Here is a 27,700-nt window from a genome sequence, read left to right as displayed (position 1 = left end):
ATACCCTGTAAGGATTACTTTTATGATTGGAATTAGGGTCATACCTTTTCAGTTATTTTTGAGGTTACAGTACATTTCACAATTACCATTCAACATTTTTGGCGTTTTGACCCGTCCTCTAAACACAATCAATATTCGTGAGTGTCTGGTACTGATGATGTAGGCATTGGAAATGTACCAGACATTGCTGTTGCATTTCAAAATATGTGGGCAGGTCGTGGGCAGGTGAAAGAAAGAAACGAGAGAGGAACTTACCGAAGTCCTGGATATCGTCAGGTTCCTCCTGTACATTGGCAATGGCCCTGGCTTGTAATTTCAACTTCACCCGCAATCTGGACTTCACATACTGGTCTGGAATGAAGGAATAGGTCCATCAGGATTTGGATATGTCATTCCATTTAAAATATTGGATCTCTGAACAAATTTCAGAGTTACATTACGGTTCTAGTCATTTTGGACCTGAGAAAGAGCTCTAGTCACGGTGCATTCACATGTTGACTTATTTATATGTGAATAATCCAAGCTGCAACGTCAATCAAACTTACTGTACACAATGTAAATCAAAACATTCACGTCATATACAACTTTATTTGTATTTTCTTGATCATGTCTTTTCCTCATTGAGAGCATGCTGTCGTGACACTAACCCAACACTGCAGTGACTGCACATGTCGAAGGAAGGAAGGCTAGATATTAGATAGCTAGGCCACTGTGAGAGCACATGACGAAGAGCTAAATAAATAAGTGACACTGACAGAAACCATTGTGGTGAGGGTAGGTGGTGTTATACTGGAAAGGTGTAGATGCATAAGGAGCCATGATTTGCACGTGTACCTCGGCATCCCATAGTACCGCAAGTTAACACCGCCCGAAACCTGTACAATCTAATTATGACTGTGTGAGCTACTCTCTCCGGAGAAACAGCGGACTGCATTACACCAGGAAATGTCACATCACTTTTATGCTTATTCCTTCTAAATCTCTACGAGCTAACTCGTCAAATCTCAGTTACATCAATATTGTATTGTCCTCATAAAATAGTTGGTTTGTGCCAAAGTATTAATATTATAAAGATCGCTTTGGTCATTTGACTGCCAGGGACTTCCCATCCATTTCCCATGATCGTGGTGGTTTGACTCATATGGATATAAAGAATCAACTGACTGAGAGAAAATGCTAATGTTACTGCCGTCGAATTATTACACATTTCTGAGACAGTTTAATTAGTTGTGAAAACACCCTGGCAATAATCACTGAGACAGTTTATTTATTTTTGGACCACAATGCTTATATGAGACAATTTGAAATGCAACTTAATGACATAATGAAGTGACATTATAGTGTGTCAGCCCTTCGGTCACCCGTCACCTATATTAAGGCGTCTTACTGGTTGTAGTAATGTTAGACAAGCTACGCTACTCGATCACCATCTGATTCGTTGTCGAACGAAATAAGGGACCTTGTCCACAGAAAGCATGCGTGTGTGTGTGTGTGTGGTTTCACGGCAACAGGACACTGCATTTATGATTTGGGGCATTTTGTGCCAAAGAGGCCACCTGTGCAAACTTTGGAAGCCAAGTGTAGCCAACTAGAGATTCGCCAGCACATCGGGTAGCCAATCACAGGGCTGATATCCACGAGCCCAGAATTCAGCCAATCACAGCACTGATATCCACAGGCCCAGAATTCAGCCAAACACAGTGCTGATTGCCACAAACATCACGCCGGAATTCAGCCATTCAAAGTTTCTCAACTATCTGTCCAGGAGTGGTGGGGATGAGGACAGAATGGCACTTACTGATGTCCAGGCTGTCTTCAGGTTCCTTTTGTTTAGCAGACTCGTCTGTGGATTCGTCTGGCGAGTTCTCCTGCAGTCTGGACTCCATAGACTCGTCTGGGAAGAAGGAATTTAAATTAATTAATCAATTAAATATAGCGGTGAGCCGCAATTAACTGTTTCAACGTCATGCCCTAGAACACGAGATTAATCTACCTTTGTCCAGGACGTCATACCCGAGTGAACGATTTTATTAATTGCCATTAGTCCAGCATTTAAAAAAAAAGTATTCACATTTTTAGCTTCGTTGCTACCACGTAAAAACAGCCAAACTCCCTCTGTGCACGCCTTTATGGACATTATGGCTCAAAATGAGATGAAATAGGCATGATCGGCACCTAATAATAGATTAATTCAACCTCCCGCTAATGAAAACACTGATCGCATCGCTAGTAGGCCTTGTTGGGCCTGGGGCTCGATTAGTTTCACTTCCACCAAAACAACAAAGACCGCCCCTTCTTCGCTCATGTTGTAGAGTCGGCTGGCACCTGCTACATAAAAAGCTCTACCGCGCCCAGATGAAGATGATTAACAAAAAACAACAAAAACACTATGCGCAGTGTTTTTGTGCTTTTCACAAAATGGTTTGGAAATCTGGGTGATTTTAGAGATTGTTTCTGGTCTTAATGTGCAAGAATATATTTTGCCCATAAATGATAATCAACAGAAACCTTGAAAGAACATATTGGCATTGATCAACTGAATCTTTCATGCTTTCAAGGGCTTTAATACAAAATCTGCCACAATCTGCAAGAGGACTCCATTGGTTTTAGTGCAAAGTGTGAAGACATGGCACAAGCCTTCTCATCAGGAGCATTTGGTGATCAGTGTCATAATGATAAGACACTTAATTGAATCCTTATCTACTGGTTTAAAGAACACAATGGTATTCTATGAAGGTAATGAGAGTTCAGTTATGAAATGATCTTCAGAATATTTCAAAGAAATTGGGAACATTTAGACAGTAGCAGCCAACCAGAAGTGTGCCGTGTTGTGAAGTAGGCATAGACTAAGCACTAGACATAAGACTAGACACCTGCCACAACGGAAACAGTACTGTATTGACTTTTCCCCTCATTATCAAATCTCTAGTCTAAACCAAAAATAGCTGATCTACAAGCACACAAAAAAAAAACATGTAGATCTGCCATTTTCACCAGATGTTTGCCCAGGAATATAAACACTAGAGGCTCAAGTGGTTACTGGGCTGACACAGAAAGTGGCAGACGCTCGCATGAAGAAACACTCATTAGGTGAGATATGAAGACAAGAAGAAACACTCATTAGGTGAGATATGCCAAACTAAGAAACACTCATTAGGTGAGATATGAAGACATGAAGAAACACTCATTAGGTGAGATATGAAGACAAGAAGAAACACTCATTAGGTGAGATATGAAGACAAGAAGAAACACTCATTAGGTGAGATATGAAGACAAGAAGAAACACTCATAGCACACTCATAACACACTCGTAGCACGCCACCGAGTGGCGAGCTACGAGCTTGTAGGTCTGCAATTTTTGGAAAATCGATGTAGAATGTAGAAGACATTTTTAGAATCTGATCAGGTCAGAATGAGTTAAGTAATTTGGCCAATAACTTGTCAATTGGGAAAGCAATGTTTTGGACCAAGAATGTCCTGAATGTTGAGTTTTGGCAAGTAGAATTCAAGTCTACTTAGCTGACCTGGCAACAAAACACTGAGTCTACTTAGCTGACCTGGCAACAAAACACTGAGTCCTGGTTTTAGCTGACCTGGCAACAAAACACTGAGTCCTGGTTTTAGGTGAGACGATGTGCCCTGGTTCTACTAGACTAGAGAGCGTCTAGACTTTTAGCGTCTTGGACCAGAGTCAAAGAAGGAAACAGAGAGGGGAACTTACTGAGGTCCTGGTTGTCTTCAGGTTCCTCCTGTTCATTAGAAACAGCCCTAGCTGGGAATTTCATCTTCACCTGCAGTCTGGATTTCACAGACTTGTCTGGAATCAAGGAATTGAATGAGGACTAATATAATAATAAAGGAATTGAATGCGACATGGGTTGCACAGTTAACTGACAACCGGACCAATGTGGTTTGAATCGACCGACATTGCCATCGCTAGAGCCCCATGCTCTCACTAGGGTGTATAAAGGACATGAGTTTACCAAAATACAGGGTTCATCCGCAATCTGCCAGTGTAGCTTATATTTTAATCTTAAATTGTAGTAAGTAAATAAGCCATGTGGTATCTCCTGTATCCAGAGTGTGAGGCAGCTAGATGTACACCCTCTGGACGACACTGGTACAGTATGTCTCAGGAACTTACCCACAATCCAACCCTTGGTGCAGAGTGCCAAGCAGGGAAGCATTGGGTACCATTTATTTTCATAATCTTTGGTATGACTGAACCTGTGCCTCCCAATCTCAGGGCAACACGAACCACAAGGAGAACCACGAGAAGATGGTGTCAAATGGTTCTCAATAAACACATTTCACGAATAGTGTTTTTGGCTTTTCTGAGCCTATATTGGATAGGTACAGTGTAGAGAGACAGGAAACAGAGAGAGAGAAAGAGAGAGAAGGGGAGTGACATGCAGCAAATGGCCAGGTCAGCCGGGAATCAAACTGATGTGTTACACTGACTCCCTAACAAAATCGGATAGCCCCACACAATTAATGAAGAGTTGCCCTTGTTTGCAAATCTGCAGCAGATAGATTGTTATCGTGCACATGCTCACTTCATAGCAGAGCAACAACAAAAAAAGACTGATAATATGAAGGAAGTTGCTCTTGCTGGTAGCCGGAAAAGTTGTTCTTGTGCTGAATTATTAACACCAATTCCCGCCAGCATTAATTAATCCCTCAATACTAGCGTATTGTCAAGGTTATATCGCACGTAACACTTACTTTAAAGTAACTATCCTTAATTGCATGTTACAATGACAAAATGCTGTGTGTGGTGTCATGACCGGTTGTTGTTCTCTCGGTCGGTGGTGGAAAAACCTGACGGTATCACAGCGCCTGCTACAGACCGTTGAAAAACCTTGTCTTCCCCAGAAACAGCCCCTCAGTGTCGTTTCTGAGATAGAGGGTTTTGAATGCAGCCTATACAATGCAAGTGGATGCGTGTGCATCTTCAAAATGGCCGCGGCCACTGTCCCACTTGGATTGTTGTGCTAACGAACGGTAGCTAACGATTTGATCGGATAGAAACATGGATTAAAGAATCTAAACCCTGGAAAATGAGAATTCCGGGTTTGGCAGGCGAGGGTAATAATTTAACCCTACGGTTTCGCCGGTTTTGATTTTGTGTTGACATATTTGTAAACATTTTAGAAAAGCAATAAGCCATGTGAGGTCCAAGCTTACCCCCATTTTATAATGGCTGAGAGGGTTGGAGCCACTCTGCTGGTGAGTTGTGCCTCACTACACCCTTTAGCCCATTATAAAATACTCTGTCTATACTGCCTCCCCCTGACCAGTCGGGGCGCCTGATAGAGGGGAAAGGAACCGGTGAAACTGTTCTGTCAGGTGAAAAAAAGCGGCTTGGACAAAGGTTTTATGGGCATGACTCACCAGGATCCTAAATGGCTTGATTCTAAGCTTAAAAGAATCAATATAAATATTTTTGTAAATCTCTATGGGAAAAATGAATGGCCGGTTTTTCAGTGGAACCAGAAAACCATGCCCACTGCTAACAGCAGTATGTTAAGTTGGGTTTGGGTCCCAACTTCAGTTTTGATAGTATATATTAGTGATCGACCGATAATCGGCCGTGGCCGATTATCGGCTTCGATATTCATGTTTTTTATTAATATCGGTATCGGTGGTAAAAGTTAATAATCAAACCGATTATTATATTTTGTCATAAATGCGCAAAAAAGTACAACAACCACTCCACTCTCATTGAAAATCCGGTAGAGTACGGTTGTATGGAGATGTATATAGCTTAGCTGCGTGTCTGTAACACCGAGGAGGAGTAGACAGAGCACAGCGCTCTCTCTGCCTGCTCCTCCCTCCCTCCCAGTTCCACACACACGGAGTAAAAAGAGAGAGGACCAGGGCTAGAAGGAGTAATACTAACCTTCTAACCATAAGCATTGCTGTTTTCATCTTGCATTAACAAAAATAAAATCCACACTGAGAGGGACAGAAGGTGTAACAGTGGTAGACCTACATTAGCCAACATTAGCAGATATTGTGTGTGTGTGTGTGTGTGTGTGTGTGTGTGTGTGTGTGTGGGTGCGTGCACGCATGCCGTGTGCGTGCGTGTGTGTGTGTGTGTGTGTGTGTGTGCGTGCATGCATGCATTGCGAGCCAACTGAATGTTTTCTAAAAGGACAACTTTTTCCCCCCATCCTGACCAGCCTATTATTATTATTGCATTTTGGCTATGTGCAATAACTAACTGCAAGCCAATGAAGAATTAACCAATCAGTAGCATTGTCAATATTTGTCTTAATTTCTAATTCATATTTATTTAGTTGACAATAATTTAACGGTAGGCCAGTGTTTTGAGACATACAAGGCTATTGTCTTGTATTGCTATAAAATGATGATCTTGAAAGTGGCAAATTTCAGTGGTGGAGTAAAAACAACAAGGTCACATGGCTTTGGGGAGTTTGGGCAGCAGATCTACAAGCTCTCAACATGTCATGCTGCAATGTGCTGTGGGCTTGTAGATCACAAATTTGGATAAATAAACTGATTATTTTTTTAAATAAATGTTTTAAGCCTGTGCCTGCACTTCATACGGGTGCGTTCCATATTCTGCTACAGTACATGTTTGCACTTTAATTAAATTAAAGCTGCATTTGATGGGGGGGGGGGGGTGTTGTTACTGAAAACGATGTTGGTGATTCTTGCACTAACTTTTTATAAGCAATAAATGTTCTCCAATGCATTTAAAGGAATTATTGTGTTAGAATTTATGTTACTGTAAAAACAATATTTTTTACTTAAATTAATATCGGTCATAATATCGGCTATCGGGCTTTTTGATTCTCCACTAATCGGTAATCGGAAATATCGGCCAAAAACCATATCGGTCGATCACTACTATATATTACACATTATTGTGAGTTTATTTGCAACAAGTTAGTTGTGTTGGCAAGTAGCCCGCCACTTATACGAACTCAAGCACAAAAGAAAAAGGTTAACACTGGTTATTCAAGAAATCCCAAACTGGAACTACTAGTAGTTTGCACAGAGAGAATGACACTTACTGGTGTCCTGTTGGTCTTCAGGTTCCTTTTCTTTAGCAGAATCATCCCTGGCTGTGTCTGAGGAATTCCCTTGCAGACTTGACTCGATAGACTGGTCTGGGGAGGGAGGGAGGGGGTTGAAATCAAGTAAAAACCTTGATTATTAACTTACTAATAAAGACGGTGGAGTTACTTGGCCAATCACTTGTCAAATGGTCAGCTACGTTTTTGATAGCGTAATACTTCAATCTTCTCACTTAATTATAATTCCTTATTACTAACGTCTATCCATAAAATCATTATTTTGGTGAAAAACTTGTACGAAGATGTGATTTGTTTTTAAAAGGTCATGCTTAAATTCATTAAGGGATTTCACATTGTTAGTAATACAGCAATATAAATAGATTAATAAGGTAAATTAAAGTATGGGAAATTAAACCATCCATTCCACTTAGGTGGCTGGGTAACAAAACAAGTTGTCACTGAACCCTGGTGCTACTAAAGTCCATGGCAGACCTTTTAGCAGCTTGGACCCGAGTGAAAGATAAAAAACAAAGAGGAACTTACTGAGGTCCATGTCATCTTCAGGGTCCTCCTGTTTGATAGAAATGGCGCTGCAGAAAGGATTCCTTTTCTGATGGGATTTCAGACTGTTCTTTTGGTGGAAGCATTTCCCACACTGGTCACAACAGAAAGGCTTTTCTCCAGTGTGAGTTCTCTGATGTGATTTGAGTATAAACCTTGTGGTGAAGCTTGTCCCACACTGGTCACAAGTGTAAGGCTTCACTCCAGTATGCATGCGCTTATGTTTGCAGAAGTTTGAAGAGTCGTGAAATTTCTTTCCACACAGTTCACATTTGAACGGTTTCTCGCCATTATGAATTCTCTGGTGTCTCTTCAGATGAGACACTGTGGTGAAGTTTTTGTCACACTGGTCACAGCCAAACGGCTTCACTCCACTATGGTTGAACTCATGAGTCTTTAAATCTCCAAACTCAGCAAATCTCTTCCCACACTGCTCACAGCAGTAAGGCTTCACGGTATGCATTCTGCGTATATGCTTTTTGAAGTTTGTGGAGTCATTGAAACTCTTTCCACATAGTTCACAGTAGAAAGGTTTCTCTCTATTGTGAATTATCCGGTGTCTTTTGAGATGAGACACTGTAGCGAATGTCTTATCACAGTCCTCACAGTTGAAGGGCCTCACTTCAGAATGCATGAGCTCATGAGATCTTAAATGGCCATACTGAGTAAATCTCTTCCCACATTGTTCACAGCTATAGGGTTTTTCCCCAGTATGCATGAGCTTATGGTTTTTTAACGATCCTGAGTGACTAAAACTCTTTCCACACAGATCACAGTAGAAAGGTTTCTCTCCTGTGTGAGTTATCTGGTGTGTTTTCAGACTGGACATTTGGGTGAAGCGTTTCCCACACTCCCCACAACAGTAAGGCCTCTCCCCAGTGTGGACTCTCTGATGTATTTTGAGCTCGGTCCTTCTGGCGAACCTTTTAAGACACTGATCACAGCAGTAAGGCTTCTCTCCAGTATGAACCTTTGTGGTTCTCTGGCGCTTTTTGGTAGGGGTAGGGGTAGGGGTGGTGGTAATTGTAGTAGGCATTGTGTTGAAGGTTCCACCACAATGGTCAAAGGAGAGATGTTTTCCTTTTATTTGAGCCGGGGCAGATGGGGCATCTGAAACAGAAGAATAAGAGATCATTCTAACATGTAAAATATTTTTGTTGGAAACTAGCTTAACCCATTCAGGCCTGAAAAAAAGTTTTCTAAATTATGACAATCTTCTGAAAGATTTGAGGCACATTTGAACGATTTTTCAAAAATAGCAGCCCTACAAGTTCATAGCGCGCCACTATGAGCTTGTAGATCTGATATTTTTCAATAGCTAAATATAACAATGTTTAAAACAACAAAAGGGGTTCCCGCCCAAAATGGGTTAAAGCAATGACCACAACTCTTCAGGTCAGGTCAGGCAGATCCTGCTCCTGCTACTGGTAAACTGTAAGCCAGTACCACCTGTTTCAGTCGGACAGAGAAGGTTTGTTAGCTCTGGAAGCAACTACTCTAGTGCTTGCAACACGAACAATAAGGCGAGGGTATAAATTCCAGGATGGTATCTGGAGCCGGATAACCCACCTCATGGAGGGGGAAAGACCTTCTTTAATACTTGGTTGTATAAATCTTTCCAATGTGTGTAGTAGTGGCGCCCCGCCGCCCACACACATTATCAGCTACTGTATTTGAAAAGATTATGGATTTTACAATTGGCATTGTGAAATCCATGATCTCGCCCACGGTCGAAAAATGATAACTCTTCACCTAGAAAGGAAATATGGTTCTTTATGTAGAACAAAGTGTTTCAATATGATAAGGTGTGGCTAAGTTCGTCCCTTAGATGAGAAACAACACGTAGTGGACAGGACACTGTCCTCATGTAGTCGAATGGCTGTTACCATCTTCACTTTGTGTTATTTTCAAAACATAGTTATTACAATTACAACAGCAGTCTATGTGCAAAAGTGTGCTCTTCCCATTTCCTGTCTATCTGGCTCTGCTGTATACTATCAATAAATAGGCAGAAAAACGTTTTAAGAAAGTTTGTCATTGTTATGACACAAAATGCATTCATTGACTGCATTGACTTAATTTGGCAAAACTTCCCCCACAGTGGGTAAACTAATCTCATGTTCCCATTATATAATCTTCATAAAAAAATATATGTTGTCATGAAGTGTCTCCCTTCTCATACCATTTAATAATGCCATGTGGTGTACAGTTAAAATATCTAAAATTGTAAGGATACTTTATGGACTAAAGAAATACCTAACAAAACTAACTAAAAAAATATTTTTTGACCACACCCCCTCTCTTCCCTTACCAGGGAAGTACAGTCTGACAAGGTATTTGACAGTCTTAAAGGTGACTGACATTCCTCCAGTCTGACTGGAACTATAGGAAACATGAGCTACAGTCTAAAGTGGTCCAGGAAGAACCAAAATTCTCTACTGTCATAGTAATCAGCAGCAGCAGCTGATGAAAAATAATCAACGGAGCCCAGTATAATTTGCAGTGGTGACAAGGGTTGGGATACTGTATGTCTGAGAAGACAAGTTATTGTGTTCTTCCCACATATCTACAAACCTCAGCTGCCCAACACACCACCTCACATTACTCTACGTCTGTATAGTGAACACTCGATCCCTAGCCTGTGAGCTTGTAGATCGCCAATTTTCAGCCTTATGGCCGTTCTGAAGTCTGTCTGTCTGTCTGTCTGTCTGTCTCTCTGTGTGTGTGTGTGTGTGTGTGTGTGTGTGTGTGTGTGTGTGTGTGTGTGTGTGTGTGTGTGTGTGTGTGTGTGTGTGAGAGAGCATCCTTCATGGAGGCAGCTGTGCCATTCTGGACTTCAGTGCTTTGAAGAGGAAGGAAAACACAGTCCAGAAGAGAAAGTTGTTCACTGCAGCCAAGGCCACAAACACTGACTTCATATGCCCTCACTGCAAGTCATCATTGGATATGATGGACTACCATAAGCAAGTGTGTGTGTCGCTTCTAAAGGGGTTTAGAAGCGAGAATGTCCCTCGCAGGGAAAATAAACTCCTCAGTCGGTAAAACACACACTTCTCACAGAGCGATTACTAATGATTGACAGGTGCGGCCGCTTTGGGAGCATACCTGAAGAATGAAGATGTCTGTTGGAGTGAGACTCCACGTTGAATGTCCAGTGCAGTATGGAAATTATATGTTCTCCTCAAGACATTAATATTTTACTAAAGTGTATATAAGCTCTAGTCTGTATCTGGTTAATTGCGGGAGGATGTGGGATTTGCGGGGGCCCGCTGGTTTTATGTTGACCGCCCGAGCCCGCCCGTGGGTATTTTAATACCGCCGGTGCTGCCAACATTGACGCTGGGTCCCGTGGGCTCCCGCTCCCATTGCAGCATGTACACACCACTCTACACGTCACATACTTTGTACAAGAACATCATATCCCTGCACGGGTATGGACTAGTTCTTCTAACTCTCGGGATTCCCCGATCAGGGTTATGGGGGCCGATCACCGATCACCTGAAGCAGGACCAGCTGAGCACCGATCCGATCATGTTGGGGAGAGCTATTTCTATTATAATTTGTATTTATTTACCAGAGTTGGCACAACACAGCTGACTTTGCCATGATAATAGCCACACCAGGGGGAACATGAGGCCCCCATGCCAACAAGGGCCCACAGATGGTCCAATCCACACCAAATTTGGCACAAACACTTTTTGGCATGAGCATAGTCACACCGGACCCAAGGAGGGGCCACAGGTACACTGATGCTCTGATCAGCACCAAACTTGGCACTACAGTTAGGGGTGCAACGGTTTTCGGTTTAAAACCGAACCGTTCGGTTCCACATACACGGTTCAATGCGCTCTAATGAACTGCGGTATTTCGGTTTGCATTAATTCATTTATTACAGCTGCGAAGAATGTATTTCTCGGTCACACACCGGCCTACTTTGAAGTCTAGCACTCTATCGGTCACACACCGTCCTACTAAGAAGTCTAGCACTCTTTCGGTCACAGAAGTGTAGCACTGTCGGCCCACGCCGCCCACCCCCTACACACACACACACACACACACACACACACACAAACACACACACACACACACACACACACACACACACACACACAGAGAGACGGCATGGTGACTGTGAGGAGAATCCAGCCCTGGTCTTTAAACGTCTTTAACCTCGCGCCAACAGGCTTCTAAGCACGGTCGTTGTAAGTTTGTTCAGATCTGATTCTGCATCTGCACTCGCTGTTTGAGTGCTAATTAAGAGGGAGAGTGAGAGCAAAAACAACCCGCAGCAGGACATTCATTCCGTCAGAAAAGTACCAACAAAATACTCCATGTCCAATCCATGACTGTAGATAGAAGCCCTTCTTCTAATAATATAAGCATAATATCCTTAAATCCTCATGTAGACTTATTGTAGGGTATTTTTCTGAGCAACACGACGCATTCACTGTGAATCACTCCCCTCCCAGGAGGCACTCTCCTCTCCTCTTTCCTGCATGTGCTTAATGCCCCGTGTGAGCGCATAGGTGCATTTTTTTCCCCTTGATAATAATGAAAAGGCAGAAATGCCTAATAAAATACCGTAATATATGCTAAAAAAAGAGAAGAAAAGAAAATGCTATAAATAAACTTTTTTGAGTGGTGCAAGCCACTGCCTGGCTGGCTGGCTGGGTATGAGCATGAAAACAGCATGGTTGTTTTTCACCACCTGTGCACAACCTAACACACACGCACATTATTAACTGTATATATGATGATTTCGTGTGTGCCAGTACAGTACAGTAGAGGGTACAGTAGGGCGCGTTCCTGGGGGTCACTTCACAAGGGGGTAATTTTTTTTACTGTACCGAAACCGAACCGAAACCGTGGCCCCCATACCGAGGTTCGAACCGAACCGTGGTCTAACTGAACCGTTGCACCCCTAACTACAGTAGTGTTGTGTAGTGTAGTAGTGTTTATCTGTTTAACACGTCAAATGGCCACACATACAATGACCATTGCTCTGATCAGCGCAAAATAGGGCTATATTTGAAAGCGCATTGCAGTCTATATGTTACAGTTCATGTGGGAAATGGAGTGCTTGTTTTTGGAACTCCATGAGGTCCCCAACATCGCTTGGCAGCCAAGGCGGCATCAGCCTCTTTATCTCGATACCTAGCTTCCTCGAAGGTTCTTACCTCATAATGAGAACATAAAATCATAAACAAAACAGCAGCAGTGCTGTTTGGAAATAGCCTGGTTTCCAGCTTGATTCGCTGCACTCCGTGAATCCGTTGTCACCTCGAAGTAACAACAAAACAATTCATGAAACGCAGCGACTCAGGCTGGAAACCAGGCTAGTTTGTCAATACTTTGGATTTGAATCTGATGAACACGGAAAGCCAAACGACAGTTGCAAGTCCATGTACTTTGTTGTTGTTGTCCTAGCTATAGATAAACCGTATCGTTGCATATCCGGTCTACAGAGGATACGGAAACCATTCTCCGTTTGCATGTGTGTTTGTGTGGGTATGGAAATACCGGATATAGTTTGAGTAGGCTGGATGCATTGGATAATATCCGAATAGAAACCAAGATGATAATAGCCTGGAATTATATAGCGCCTTTCATGAACCCATGGTCGCTTTACAAAATGAACAAACAACCAAAAAAAGAGAAAGGAAGAGAGAAAGGAGTCCAATAAATAATAAACATGCATTTTCATAAAGCAGGCATTCGTCTACTCCCATATGTTGATAAGAGAAAAACTTGAAAACTATCTGTGTGGAAGTGGTTCTGAACCAGTGGTCCTTGAGGGGGTTCCAGGTGGTCCCCAGCTAAATGATGGAGTTGGTAACCAAATGGGCCCTTATACTGTAGATCTTTAACTCTTGAGTGTAAAATGAAACCAAGTGGACCCTTATGGGTCCATTTAGTTCCATTTTACACTCCCAAGAGTTGAATTATTGTTAAACATCTGCATTAGTTAAGTTAATTTACAAGAAGTCTACACAATTAGAGAATGTAGAAAATGTGTTCTTTTGATCAACATTTGTCTGTTCCCTCTCCTACAGTATATATAGTGGTCCGTAAATAATGGACCTTGATATGAAAAGGATTGAAAACTACTGATTTAAGGTATATTTAGAACGGATACAAAAATCTGCAATTAGGTTGCGATTAATCGCGATTAAATATGGACAATCAAGCGATTAAATCTTTTTAATCGATTGACAGCCCTATTCCAGACAATGTCTGAATGTCTTTTACAGGTACGGGGGTTGCACATCTGAACCAGAGGGTCAATGCTTAAGGACATCACCGCGAGTATGATGGCCTCAACTAAATATCACCTTTTTAGGTGATAAGTTATCACCTAAAAGGCTAAAACTGGAGTATGTATGAGCCATTACAGTGATTTAAAGGTGAGAAGATGAGGGCATGAATTGATAGGTTGAGGTTTATTAAACTGTGCATTTTCTATACAGAAATAAGACAACAATGTGCATGCACACACGCACACAATCCTGCTCTTATAAACATGTGTGTGCATATGTATTATGCACAAGCCTTATTTCCTACACCATTAACTCCCACAATTAAGGCAAATAGTTAAACAAATGTGAGACGCTTGGTGGTGCAATACAACTGAAACCAGCATGATGATGCAGCAGGATAAGATGACAAGGGCTATAAATCAATTATAAAGCACAGACAGCCATATGTTTAAAAAGTCATCAGAATTGGAGCATTATTTCTCTAATAAGAATAAACGTATAACTAATTTGTCATGAAACACATGTACGATGATCTAGAGTAGACTAATCTGCTTCCAAGCATTTCCAGTTCACTTGCCTGAATGTGCATGTGCAAGTAAGAAAACAAGTTAACATTCAACACTGGTTCTAGTCTATAGTGGAACTACCGTATGCAGCTTGGTCCTGAGAAATAAAAACATCATGAAACTTACTGATATCCTGGTGGTATACTGGCCCCTCGTGTCCAATGGTAACGACCCTGGCTGGATCTGGAGGGTTCATGTTCACCTGCATTCTGGACTCCACAGCGACAGACTGGTCTGCAATGAAAGAATTGAAAATTAAAACAAGAGGACTTTAGGATGAATTAAGATGCCAAACTCCTAGACAATATCGGTTCACTTTTATATACAATTATATGGAAATTACTTAAAGGGACATATCACCGCTGGAAGAAACTGCAGTCACTCAATGTTAATAGCATTTGTAGTAGATAACAGTAGCACAAATTGAAATTTGCACCCCATGGCCAGAAAAAACATGAACATGGGGTCATGACTAAAATATATTTTTATTTAAATCATATTACACACACATAACACCCCAGGAAAGTGTTTGTTCTAAACATCATTGTTTGCAAAAGGGGTGAAGTGGCCCTTTAAGATTCAAGTTTCTGAAAAGGTGGCTACATAGTACATACTGTAGGTAGCAGAATGGAATTCAAGAATCATGACATCACGAGTGGAGGAAGTTGCTTGTTGTACATGCTTTATTGACTACGTACAATATTGGCCTATGAATGTACATTGTAAATGTCTAGCATGGGAAAAAAACTATTTGGAATGCTCTTTTACAGTTAAATATAAATGTAAATGTATAATACTGGTGATGCAAGTGTCATCGTATGTTTATGGGGAGCTTGGATAAGTTCACCAAGCCAGACATCTTCATCCACTCTTGAAATCACAGGCTTGAGTTTAGGTATGATACTGGGGGGGGGGGGTTGAAAGCTGGATTCATTAACTGCAGCTTTGCCACATTTTCACTACAATGATGAGCTAAAATATCCATGCGGGTCATCATGTGCACATGACCAAAACCCTTGAACAAATCTGATCAGCTGTATGTTGACTAATAAACTCCACTTGGATGAGTTTGGGCTTGTGTTGCAGTGGTGGAGGAGTATAATGTATCAGGGACTCACATCCAAATGTGTGTACAATTTGAGCTTACACAACATGCAAATTTAAGTCGTGTCAGAATTTAAATGCTTTTGATAAATATAAATAGGGATGGAATCAACGGGTAACTCACAAATAAATTGTATCACAGCACAAGGCCCAAATCTGTAACATTTTACAGCCTAACAAGTGTCAAAGATACAAAACACACATATGTCTGTTACAATACTTTTAATAAGATGATAACAGTAAGCCTAACAGTGTAATGCTCCAAGACATTTTCCTGACAAAGCACGCAGAAATCAGAAATACAATGATCTATCTATAAATTCCAAGATTTTTTTGTCTGTCTGTCTTTCTGTCTGTACTTCAGAACCAAATCTCCAGAACCGCTCATCCGATCAACTGAGGACCCAAGGAAGTGCAACGTCGATTTGACGGTTAAATCCATCAGATGAGCGGTTTTCCATAACTGGCCAAGGCCACTCGTAGCGGGCATGCATATGTCCCGAACCGCTCATCCGATTGACTTCGCACTTGGTGGGTGAATTGCTGTGGACACACGGGAGTGCAGTATGGAGTGTAAAGTCCATCGGATCAGCCGTTCTCCAGAACTGGCCTGGCCTGCTCCGAGTGGACACATGTATCTCATGAACTGCTCATCCGATCGACTTCACACTTGGGGTGTGTATTGGCGATGACCCATGGTAGTGCAGTAGAGTGTAAAGTCCATCGGATCAGTGGTTCCCCAGACCCAGCCCACTCCGAACCAGCACACTGGTATGGGCACTGCAGTAAAGGGTATTTAGTTTTTAAAAAAGAACGGACAAAAAATGAATGGCCTTATAGGCCAGTGGGCTATAGGAATACAACAATATGTAAACAGAACAAACACGCAGGCTTAATTCACTCTACTCTATACATTAATTCAATGCATATTAGGCTCATATCATGTCAATTGTTTTCTCAGTTGTGATATGACAAGATATCTATGATAGAGCAAGCAACAATGGTGTTGGACAAGGAGATGAAGATTGTGGTTAAACCTCACCTTCTCATACAGCATCTCCAGCCAGCCCTTAGCAGGTAGCAGCTTCATCGTCTGTTGCCGTCCACTCAGTACAGTTTAGTTGGGTGTATATACAAAAAATGACGTGCTCAACAGAAAGTGTTACAAACAAAGGCACTGGAGAATAATCCGTAACGGGTATGAAAATTCTAAATCTCATCACTGCTAGCTTTCGTCCTAAGTGCATAATGCATTAGTTAGCAGAAGTATGCTGTGTCAATTCTACTTCACATGCCACCTCCAAACAAGCAAGCACCCACGCAAAGCTCTGGCAAACCCAGGCATGCAAAATGATATAGGCCTCAAGAGAGGGTTAACCACGCACTCTTCTGTGTCCAACATCACATGACCTACGCCCTATGCACCTTACTGGTTGTAACCTCTACCCTAATAATAAGTAAAGCGATCAGCAACCAGTACAGCTATACAACAAAGTAAGGACATACAAAAAGAAAAAGAAAAGAAACAAGAGGCTACAATTAAGCTTCAATGAACTAAACCTACATTCTCTGAAAACGGGTGGTCTTGTTCATGACGTAGCCAGTCTCTGATCAAATGTTCTCTGACCAAGTTGGAAGTGGCGCCAAAGGTAGTTTGACTGCAAACTCCGGTTTCTGGTAGTGGTCGCCATCAACTCTGGTTTCTGGTAGTGGTCACCATTTGCTTCCACCATGCAAGTGGAACAGACTGGAATTGTATTGCTCCATCCCTTTCTTTACACCGTCTTCGTCACGTTCCATTTATGGAGTTCTTGGTTTAATTATGGCTTGCTGGCTCTTCTTCCACCTCCCGAATTGTCTGTAGATTTTACGGACAACCTAAAAATGAAATGCCATTTTATTAATTAAATCTGCAAATATGTCATGCAGGTGAATATAATGTAACTTTATATAAATTGAATAATTTCAATATAAAATGAGTCTAACCTCAATATGAGGTCCGTCCTCAATCGAGGAATGAGTTGCTTGAATCACTGGTCCAGTAATGAAGAAAGGATGTTGATGCTGATTACCAGACCTTATATCCATAGTTATGCTCTCTACAGTGGCATATATTATCTCTGCATGGAGCTGTAGGCTCTGCTGTGTAATTTTGGGGCTGTTAACAACAACAACAACAACTCTTAACTGTTAACAACAACAAAAAGTTCAAGTTAATAAATATTAGGCTAAACTACTCAACATTTCTGATGCAAGCTTATGCAAATCACTGCCATATGATGTTCGTACATATTGACGTTATGTTAGCTGGAATGTGAATGAAGTTTATCTAGCTAGCATAGGTCTAGGTAGGTGGACTGTTTACATTGACAAACAATAGGTCTACTTACAGCATTCAGGTGACTTTTTAAACTTGCTGTGCATCCATGGAGTTTAAGTTTCAAATTGCATCTCGTCTTTGTCTCGCCTTTATTGGTAAATTGGAAGTGTTGCCACACAGCTGAGATCTTCTGGATTTTGTCTTCATTCTTTCAACTCCCAAGGTGAACTGAAGCGCACATTTTTGATTGACGGATGTCATGTACCCAATTAAAGAATATATTTTGAGCCGGAATGCGCAGAGAAAATATATATTTCATTGATAAGACTAAATTTAGACTAAATAAGACTACATTTAGCGCATGTAGCATATTATTATATAAATATTGTAACGCCTACCCCACAAACGGATATCCAAATGTGAATAGTTGAGGCCAGCCCTACACAATCATTGCAAAATCATTTTGCGATGCGATGACCATATTCAAGCATGTTAAAACAGAAACTATACCCCTAAATGGCACAATAACCTCTCAAGACAGAAATCAGTTCAAATGCAATTTGTAATACAAGGAATCAGACATACATGTTGATTACAGGTTTTCAAACATGCAATGAATCAACAGTGTTATGTTCTGGTGTATTCAACCCTGCATCAAATTGGCCTCGAGTTCAAATTGTCAAATAAATCAGTGTTTTACTCTCAGCAAAACAGTTCTATAATGTCAATGCAGGCGGTGTGTGCAAACTGTGTGTCGTCATGGAAAAGTAGTTGACAGTAGTGGAGTAGTGTAGAGTCTGCATGTGTGCGTATGGATGGGTGGGGGAGGCTGGGAAGGAGACTACAGGAGGTAGAGGTACCCAGCCTGTGTGCATGTGTGCGTATGGATGGGTGGGGGAGGCTGGGGAGGAGACTACAGGAGGTAGAGGTACCCAGCCTGTGGGGAGGAGACTACAGGAGGTAGAGGTACCCAGCCTGTGTCAAAAACCTGCAGGGGGAGGCCACGCCAGTTGCTACACCAGTGACTGCAGAATGACTCCATGCAAATTTGTCAATATGAGAGGCAAAGGGAATGTTAAATATACAAGTTAATACAGATATTACTGGACACTATGAAGACTGTACAAAATGGGGTTAATTCAAAATGCATTGCAGAAATATATGCATTTAAAAGAAAGGGGACCAAAGTCGTCTTCACACTGCAGACCCGTTAAAATGTAGTAGCTGTCCCGGGGTAGAATTAATGATGATCAATTTCCACAGACGTTCTTTGTCCACTTTTCCCCATGTGAACATCTTTACACTGCAGAGAAGCATCCGTGGGGGGGTGGGGGTGGTGGTGCAATTGACTATCTTGTGTGACGGGGTCAAGTTCAATTTACAGAACTACAAGCTATGTGTCCCCAGTCGTACTGCATAATGGGAATGTTTTTCTATGGCATTAAAAGGCCTTATTGTTGTAGTCCCAAATTATGAATATTCTTTTTTTTTAAACCATTACGTTTTGTCATCTGATTTTATTATTGTGTGAATAAATATATAAGACTCACTGTCCCGTCAACTTGCCTTTCTAGTATATGGGTGTAAATGACTAAAATCATATAGGGGTATCTGGGTAAAATTGTAAAACTGTATATACATTTCATCTTTGCAGATTTAGCAGTAGGCCTATAACTTTACCCATATTTGCAATTACTTCTCTCAGTAAAGAGGGAAGTGAGAGAGGCTCCTTGGCTGAAAGAGTGTGAGCCAGCCGACTGCCTGCGGGACAGATTATAACGATTATACGATTACAGCGCATTGGTGATTGAACATATTCGGTAATTGTTCATAACATATTAAGTAAACATTAGCATGGCTCACCTGGTAAGAGTGCATGCCACATGTTTGGGACTGTGTTCCTTCCCACAGCTGGCCCGGGCTCAGGCATGGCCCGTGGCTGCATCCCCAGATTCCCCACTCCTGGCTTTCCCGTCTCTCTTGCGGTCACTGCCGGGGATGAAAAAATGCAAGGGGAAGATTTTTATAAAATAGCATGAATAGGCCTATGTGTTAGACTTATTTTATAGACAAAGTAAATTTGTCGGTCAAGTGCCCTGCAGTCATTATGTCAACTTTCTTCTCATCACGTTTTCACCCAAGTTGTTATATATGCACTGGCACTGCCGGGGACACCGAAGCCTATTGGTGACCTTATTAGAAAGCTAGCTTCAAGTCGACCTTGAATCTCTCCTCAGGGGTCAGTGGCTGCAGAAGCTAGAGCAGCTGCCTGGGAAGTTGGGAACTGGAACCGCTTTCAATGCCAGGATGAAAGTGTGGCTAAAAGCAGTCCACCAAATTCAAGTAGCTCCTGTTTTGACTTTTCTGCATACCACACCCAATTTCAAACTGTGCCTCTCATTTAATTATCGTATTTGAGTCACTGATTTAAGTCACTGATTTAAGCATTAAGCTTGTAGAACTTAATTGACAGTCAGTTGACAGTAAAACCGGAGAGGCCATTAAAATGTTATTGTATTTTTGAAAAATGACTAATCCTGAAATGGCTAGTGAAAAAGAAATCACACACATGTGAAGTGAGGGGCGCTAAATTATATTAAAGTCTAACACATGTTGATATGGTGATGTAATTGTGATGTGAAACAACAAAAGTGCCAACACAAACGTAAACGCCATTAACAATAAAGAGACAATATGTATGTAATGAGGTACATTATGATTACATTATATTTATTTAATACATTAATTGTCAATGGTGTTGACTCTATGTAGTTAAAAAAGTATAGTTTGTATTGTAACTTTATGTTGTATTGTTGTTTACATAAAAGAAATGTTAAATGATCACCCATCATTTCATTCTATGCCAGCAGTTATCAGACACTGTGGTGTTTACCCGCAAGATACACACAGTACACACTGCCCTCTCAATGTATTTTTCACTGTTTGTTTTGGTTGGACAAAAACATCCCTGTCTACCAAAACAAACAGTGAAATCACCAAAATAAAGAAGAAAACTGCCCTCTGCTGGTATAGATGGAAATGATTGGTTAAAAGAAAAAACATTGTTTTGTCATGTACACAGGGCAAAGTTGCATATTATGCCTTTAACAAACAAGCTTCAAACATTATAGCAATCATGTATAAAAATGTTAAGAAATGTAAAGCAATACAATATAAGAATGACAAGACAAGTAGTATTTTAGATTTTAGTATTCTCCATTACCTAATGTCAGTTAGTAACCTAATGCATATGAGAAAAAAAAACAATAATTGGGCGAGTGAAGTCATCCTTTGGGGAGCACATGGGGAACACAAAACATGTATATGTGCTCCCAAAAGGAAGTTTGTATTTCTTCCATTTGTCCAGCAATCATTTCTGGCCAGTCGCAGGCAGAGAATGTTGTCTGTGTGAAGCTTGTGGAAAAGTGCAGATATTTTACTAAAGACGTTTTCCACCAGAACTTTCAAATGGACATGAAACTAGAGGACAATATCTGACTCCAAGTCGCAGCAATCCATCATTGGGTGAGTACACTCGCACTGGCAGCATTACAAGTTGTGGCATTGCGAGACTCGCAGTGCCACAACTTTTAATGCTGCCACGATCAGTCTGCTAAGTGTGTGTGTGTGTGTGTGTGTGTGTGTGTGTGGAGCGCAGCACAATCACACAAATACAATACAGGCATGCCTTTACATGTTATGTACGTAAACAGCATACCGGTGTGTTAACTGTTATTGTGTGTTGCTTTCACTGGCATCTTATCAGGTAAAATAACACACCATCTAAATTAACACGTGTGACGTCATAGTAGACACTTTGTGTGTACCATGTCTGCTTATTATAAGCGACTTTGGGCTTATTATTCTGTAGTTGCTTGGGCTAGTTTGAAAGTAGTTTCCTAATGTTTTTTAAACCGGTGATTCTCACATTTCCATCCCCATCATCCCCACTGACTCACATTACTATTTATCCAAGGACCCTACATCTAAATATATTGTGCCCGGGACGCCCATACCAATTTGTGCTGTTAAAATGTTTCAAACATATCCCACATGACGTTTGTCACCCACCCATCCCATCTTTTTTTTAATAGCAAATCTACACGCTCAAGCTTGTAGATCGGCTATTTTAAAATAGTCGCTACTTTTGGGCTTGTTTTCATATACCTGGTTGCTTATTTCTCACACAATTTGGCAACACTGCTAGGGCAGTAGGCTCTCATTCCTACATCCTTCCTGCTCCTTTTTGCCGGACTCCATCTTTGTCAAACTCCATTTAGTGCATCATCCACATTCACAACGTTAGGCCGTCCCCTGAATAATAGCTCCCTCTACCAGCATGTCATGTTCAATAGATTTTCAAGTCAACCCAGTCTTATAAAAGGTGGATATAGTAAAACCAGAGACAACGACATAAAGGCTTGTTATAGCCTACTCGCGCGGGTGTCTTTTGCCCCAAAAAGAACAGCTCTGCAAGCTAAAACGCGTAGTTATCAGCGTGTCGTTGGTAGCTTGTAGATCGGTTCTTTTGGGCGAGCGACACCGCTGTACTACTGATTATAAAGTAGACATAATATAGAGCCGTTATTTTTTTTTATGTCAGCGTACATGCAATTATATAAACATACCCATGGCCATTCTCTGTAATTCGCTCACTGGTTGGAACATGGCGGCCTGCATTTTTGCTGCCAATTCTTTTCTTCAGACCAGACGCTGTTAAAGACAACGTTGGGGCGGCGTTTTGTTCCTCCACAATTCCAACTGATATCGCTAGGTTTTAACGAACGGGCTCTCCGTTTGTTATATAAATTATTTTGCCGTTAACTAGTCCTAGTGGCTATGATCCCAATCCCAGTACGGGTTATATGTCTCCGTGTGATTGTCGCTCTCTCTCTCACGACCGACCGGCGACCGCCCATTAAAGGCAAAAGCTAAACAAAAACCGTACAACACTTCCGGTCGTACTCGTAACTTTCAAAATAAAAGTTTTAAAAGTACATTTTTTGATCGATTGATTGATTGATTGATTGATTGATTGATTGATTGATTGATTGATTGATTGGTTGACTGACTGAATAAATTATAAACAGTTTGCATGGACAAGCACAGGGAAGTACAGTACAATAAAAGTTATGCTAAGAGGATAAATCCAAGAATGCCTTGTTTGAAATCTACTCATGTCATGACACTATAGGCTACAGTGGCGCTACACAAACACATTTAGCATTAGAAGAGAGAGCAGAGCGAGGGTCAGCAAGTGTATCCAAAGATCTAGCATACTGTTCAAAATATCAAGCAAACAAAAAATCACTGACATATGATAAAATCTACTTAAAATATTTAAACCTATCCAACCTAGATTTAATCCAACACCACAGTGCATTGGACATGATGGGACGATTTTCACATAAAGGCCTCTCTTGTCAATTTATTTTAAGCCTCACATAAGCAATACAATGCAATATAGGCATCATTATATTATAATTATATACTAGATATCATTATTTGGACACAACAGTCATTATGTAGCCTACACACCTGCATGGTCAGGGTACACTTCAACAGTAGGCTAATTGTCAACCAGTGTGCTACCCGACACCATGGTTTAAATTCAATGGAATTGACACCTCTATCCTGCAGCTTGTTGTATTGTAGCTATGTTCTACCATAGTCAGATTGATTGAAATAAAGTTTAATTCGTTACAATTTGGTGTTTTTGCTCTTGTACAATCTTAGCTGTTTTAAGCCAATTAATTCCTCCCCACACACGTGTGTTATCACTGCTGTTTACTGACTCACCGGCTGCCAGTAAGGGGCCCCCACGGGGGGGACGCCTTCGTCCTACTCCTCCCGCCCAGCACTCCCTGCTGAGTCCTGACAGGAGCCACCCCGGCCTGCATGTAGGATATTGCTTGAAGTCTTTTTGTAATCTTTATCCCCTCAAAGTTTTAACCCATTATACCCTACTGTATTTCTGCATATTGCTTGTTTGACCCTCTGTATTATTACTTATTTATGGTGTGTATTGGTTTTTATTTATTCTCTGTGGAGCACTTTGCTTCGAATTGGTGCTATATAAATACAGCTTTATTATTATTATTTTATTTATATTATTTCCCCCCTACCCATAGCTGAAGGCTCATCTCCTTTTTCTGTAGGCCTATATGTCCTGTGTCTCTTTGCTGATGTAGTGCACCGACAACTACATTTCTCCCACGGGTAGGGGATTATATATGAATAGAGATGGCATCCGAGTTCTCCTTCCATCCACTTGCTCAAAAGCGCATGAGGCGATTTCATTTCACTCCTTCCGGTAGGAACAGAGTGCATTCTGGGATGGATTGCAATATTAGTGATTGGGCCCAAGGTAGGGATCAATAAAGGTCTAGTTGGTGTGGTCTAGCCTCGGTCCCAGGCTTACTAATCTGCGAAGAGAAAAACCTGGTCACAACCTAAGGCAGAGACGGTATCGGCGGAAGTGTCGGCCGGAACATCCGTCAGATGCATTTCCCCCGGATACGATATTCTTTCGACCAACCACAACACTTGTTTCATACACAGAGAATGTAAACTGATTTTCTTGAGCAGTACTTCCGCAGAAATCCAGCAACTTCTGCCCAAAACAAATGATACCGTCTACAGTGTAGCGTAGGTCTTGCCCAGCATGGTGGCGGTCATAGATGAGTGGTTAGTGAGCCCGCCTGGTTGTTCCAGGTACCATTCCAGGCCAAGGTAGGCCACTGACTGAGGCCAGCAATGTGTCCCTGAGCAAAACTCTTAACCCCTAATTGCTCCCTGAGCAGCAAGCTCCGTAGAATGGCTCACTGCTCCTAGTTGTTATAGGATGAATTTCAAGTAGGCTTATGTGCATACACACAGTGAAGTGGGGACTTTTCTATTCTATTTTGTTATCAAAAATCAGTTCCAGATTGTAAGAGAGAAATGTTGTCAGGTGGAAATGGGGCTAGAAAAAAATCCCCCCCACCACGCACGCAAGTGCGCGACACACACACACACACACACACACACACACACACACACACACACACACACACACACACACACACACACACACACACACACACACACACACACACACACACACACACACACACACACACACACACACACACACACACACACACACACACACACACATCCATCCAAAGGCTCAATGACATGTCTCTGTTCAACTAATCTCTCAAAACAGATTATTCTAATAGCAGGAAAATAATACATTTCTTTTTACCGAATGGGTTCCCAGATTGCTGTTCAATTTGAGAGTTTGCCTTTTTGGCATCAGGTGTTTAAACAGTACAATGACATTATTGTCAATTGTTCAAAAAGGTCCTTTTTAAGGAAGAGGTTAAGGCAGAAGGATATTTGATTTAATTCCGGTAGTGTGAGAATGGTGTCACAGTATTCTTTATCCTGCTATGTTGAGAGCCCTTCACCATTCCAGTGCCAACAATACAGGGCCAGCTCCACTAGGACATTGCAGTCAGGGGTGCCTGCCAGGCAAAGCTGACAGCCGAGCGTTCCCTACCCACGTTTCAGCCAATCAGAAGCCACAGCCTTCAGCTCTCATGCTATGGCAACAATTACCGCCATATCGGGGCCAGGGCCCAATTAGAGCTCAGGGCCAGGGGGCCCTATATAGTCAGTCAGAGCCTTTGCGTGAATTGACGCTGTTATTAACTTAGCATTTGTTTTCAAAAACACTGTGTAGATGTTACAAGAAAGAAACCATCTTAATGTGCAAGTTTATCCCTTGCCCCTCCACAGGACCTTTGAGGGGCATGGAAAAAGCATGTGCAAAACCGCATTCAATGACACATAATTCACTTTGATATACACAGATCTGTGAATAATTCCATGTTTTGGTGGATGCGTGGGTACTGGGTAGAGATGCTGCCGGAGAAACAGAAGTACGGTTCGTGTCCTGGCCCGGCCCAGCCTACGTGTTGATTGAAGTGTCCCTGAAACTAAACTCATAATTGCTCCCCAAAGTGCTGACACGTAGTAATGTTTAGCCCTGACCACGGTATACATACCAGTAAGACGCGCAAACGCGGGAAGCGAACGCAGCTCGTACATATTTGGGGTTTTTTAAGATTTATTTTTAAGTTATTATTTTTTTAAGTTAAGTTATTTTTAAGTTACGTTTTTAACTTAGCCATAACCATATAAGGAGTCCCCAAAGCAGCTATACGTCCAAATATGGAGTGTGTTGCATCAATCACAAACAAATCACTCAGCTCCATATATGGGCACAAAGGTGGGACACACACAGACACACACACAGACACACACACAGACAGACATGATCTGCTAGGTCTCATAGTAAGTGCTCACAACTTTCGCAACTATACATCTTAATAGAATAAAAAAGGTGCATGCCCTTTGTGCATTGCACCTCTGCCAGGAAGCGTTGCCTGTCTATGACACCAATCATCTATGAAGTCAATATGATGTCAGACATCTCCATATTTGGGCAAAGTTTCATTCTATTCCGTCATCCATCCACTTCCAGTATATAGTTCAGAAGAACATTTTTTTATAATAATAATAATTAGCAAAATCTGGATTTACTTACTTGTGCGTGCACAAGAATGCAATATTATCCGCACACAAACAAACTCACAGGCCAAAAACAATCTCCCACCTTACTACCATTTGATATCAGAAAACAGCGAAGAGCAAACAGCTAGATAGCTAGCCTCTATTAAATTAAATAGGTGAAGGAGGTGTCCTGGTGTCCAGTCATTTGTTTTGCTTCTCCTCACCATGGAGAATGATGATGTAAACCTACTCCTGACAGAGGAGACTACCAGCCATTTTCTGCTGGTGCCCCCAGATGGCTTATGTTGGATATCGGTTGTGTCCTGCCTCCTGCTCGCCTTCTCTTTCGTAGGGAGCTTATACGTGTGGAAGAGTAACCTGCCGAGTGACCACCCAACAGTGATAAAGAGGCGCTTTACAAGTGTCCTAATCGTATCAAGCCTGTCACCCATCTTGGTTTGGACATGGAGAGAAGTCACAGGTTTACGGCCCAGCCCCTCGTTGTGGGCACTGATGGGGATCCGTTTCGAGGGCCTCTTCCCTGCAGCCGTGCTTCCCCTGCTGCTCACCATGCTGGCGTTTCTAGGCCCTGTCATCCAGCTGGCCACGGTCTGCCCCTGGAACTTCATGGATGGCGTACAGGTGGCCTTTGACCCGTGGTCCTGGATGCAGTGTTTCAGTGACATGCTCTGGCTCAGGAACCAGGTGGTGGCTCCACTGACAGAGGAGTTGGTGTTCAGGGCGTGCATGCTGCCCATGCTTGTGCCCTGTAGCAGCCCCTCCACCGCCATATTCACCTGCTCGCTCTTCTTCGGAGTGGCCCACCTTCACCATGTCTTTGAGCTCCTGCGCTTCAGACAGGGGACTGTGTCGGGAATCATTCTCCCGGTGGTATTCCAGTTCTCCTACACAGCAGTCTTTGGAGCGTACACAGCCTTCATCTTCATCAGAACGGGTCACCTGCTGGGTCCCGTGCTGTGTCACTCATTCTGCAACTACATGGGCTTCCCTGATATCAACGCAGCCCTGGAGAACCCGCACAGCCTCACCGTTCTCTCCTGCTACCTGCTGGGTGTTCTCCTCTTCTTCCTTTTCCTCTTCCCGCTCACCGACCCCACCTACTACGGCCTGCCCAGCCCCGTCTGCACCCTGTCATCCTCCCACTCGTCCCTCTGTGTCACCTGAAGACCCTCAGGGCCATGTTAGATGTTGCTATACCGCCGTGTGAGTATTTTGAGGGGCGCTAGCCCCTCCTATGCCAGCTTTGAGTATGTGTTTGTGTAA

The 27,700-nt window shown here is 42.1% G+C and overlaps 2 protein-coding genes across 6 annotated transcripts in view; one reads left to right on the top strand and one right to left on the bottom strand.

The window, feature by feature from the left end:
* The window catches only part of LOC308318424 (uncharacterized protein), a 32,539-nt gene extending 9,781 nt beyond the window's left edge, over nt 1-22,758 (bottom strand). For 2 of the 5 annotated variants that reach the window (XM_080767974.1, XM_080767975.1), the window contains exons 1-9: nt 22,483-22,758; nt 19,718-19,843; nt 19,535-19,615; nt 14,557-14,664; nt 7,590-8,717; nt 7,044-7,139; nt 3,722-3,817; nt 1,799-1,894; nt 256-351 (exon numbers count right to left, since the gene is read on the bottom strand). In XM_080767974.1, the coding sequence (XP_080624100.1) occupies nt 256-351; nt 1,799-1,894; nt 3,722-3,817; nt 7,044-7,139; nt 7,590-8,717; nt 14,557-14,664; nt 19,535-19,615; nt 19,718-19,843; nt 22,483-22,534 (1,879 nt within the window). In that variant the 5' untranslated portion in view covers nt 22,535-22,758. The remainder of the gene's footprint in view (nt 1-255; nt 352-1,798; nt 1,895-3,721; nt 3,818-7,043; nt 7,140-7,589; nt 8,718-14,556; nt 14,665-19,534; nt 19,616-19,717; nt 19,844-22,482) is intronic. The other 3 variants (XM_080767977.1, XM_080767976.1, XM_080767978.1) reach the window with 3 other exon arrangements.
* Nucleotides 22,759-26,641: 3,883 nt separating this feature from the next.
* LOC308318597 (CAAX prenyl protease 2-like) lies at nt 26,642-27,601 on the top strand (the record flags this gene model as incomplete). Its single annotated transcript, XM_080768213.1, has 1 exon — nt 26,642-27,601. The coding sequence occupies one exon, from the start codon at nt 26,642-26,644 to the stop codon at nt 27,599-27,601; it is 960 nt and encodes a 319-aa protein (XP_080624339.1).
* Between the last annotated feature and the right edge of the window lie 99 nt (nt 27,602-27,700).

Source organism: Protomyctophum bolini (assembly GCF_963924005.1).
Source record: "Protomyctophum bolini genome assembly, chromosome: 7".
Lineage (NCBI taxonomy): Eukaryota > Metazoa > Chordata > Actinopteri > Myctophiformes > Myctophidae > Protomyctophum > Protomyctophum bolini.
The sequence above is the reverse complement of the archived record's forward strand: the minus strand, read 5'-3'. Positions and strand labels throughout refer to the sequence as shown.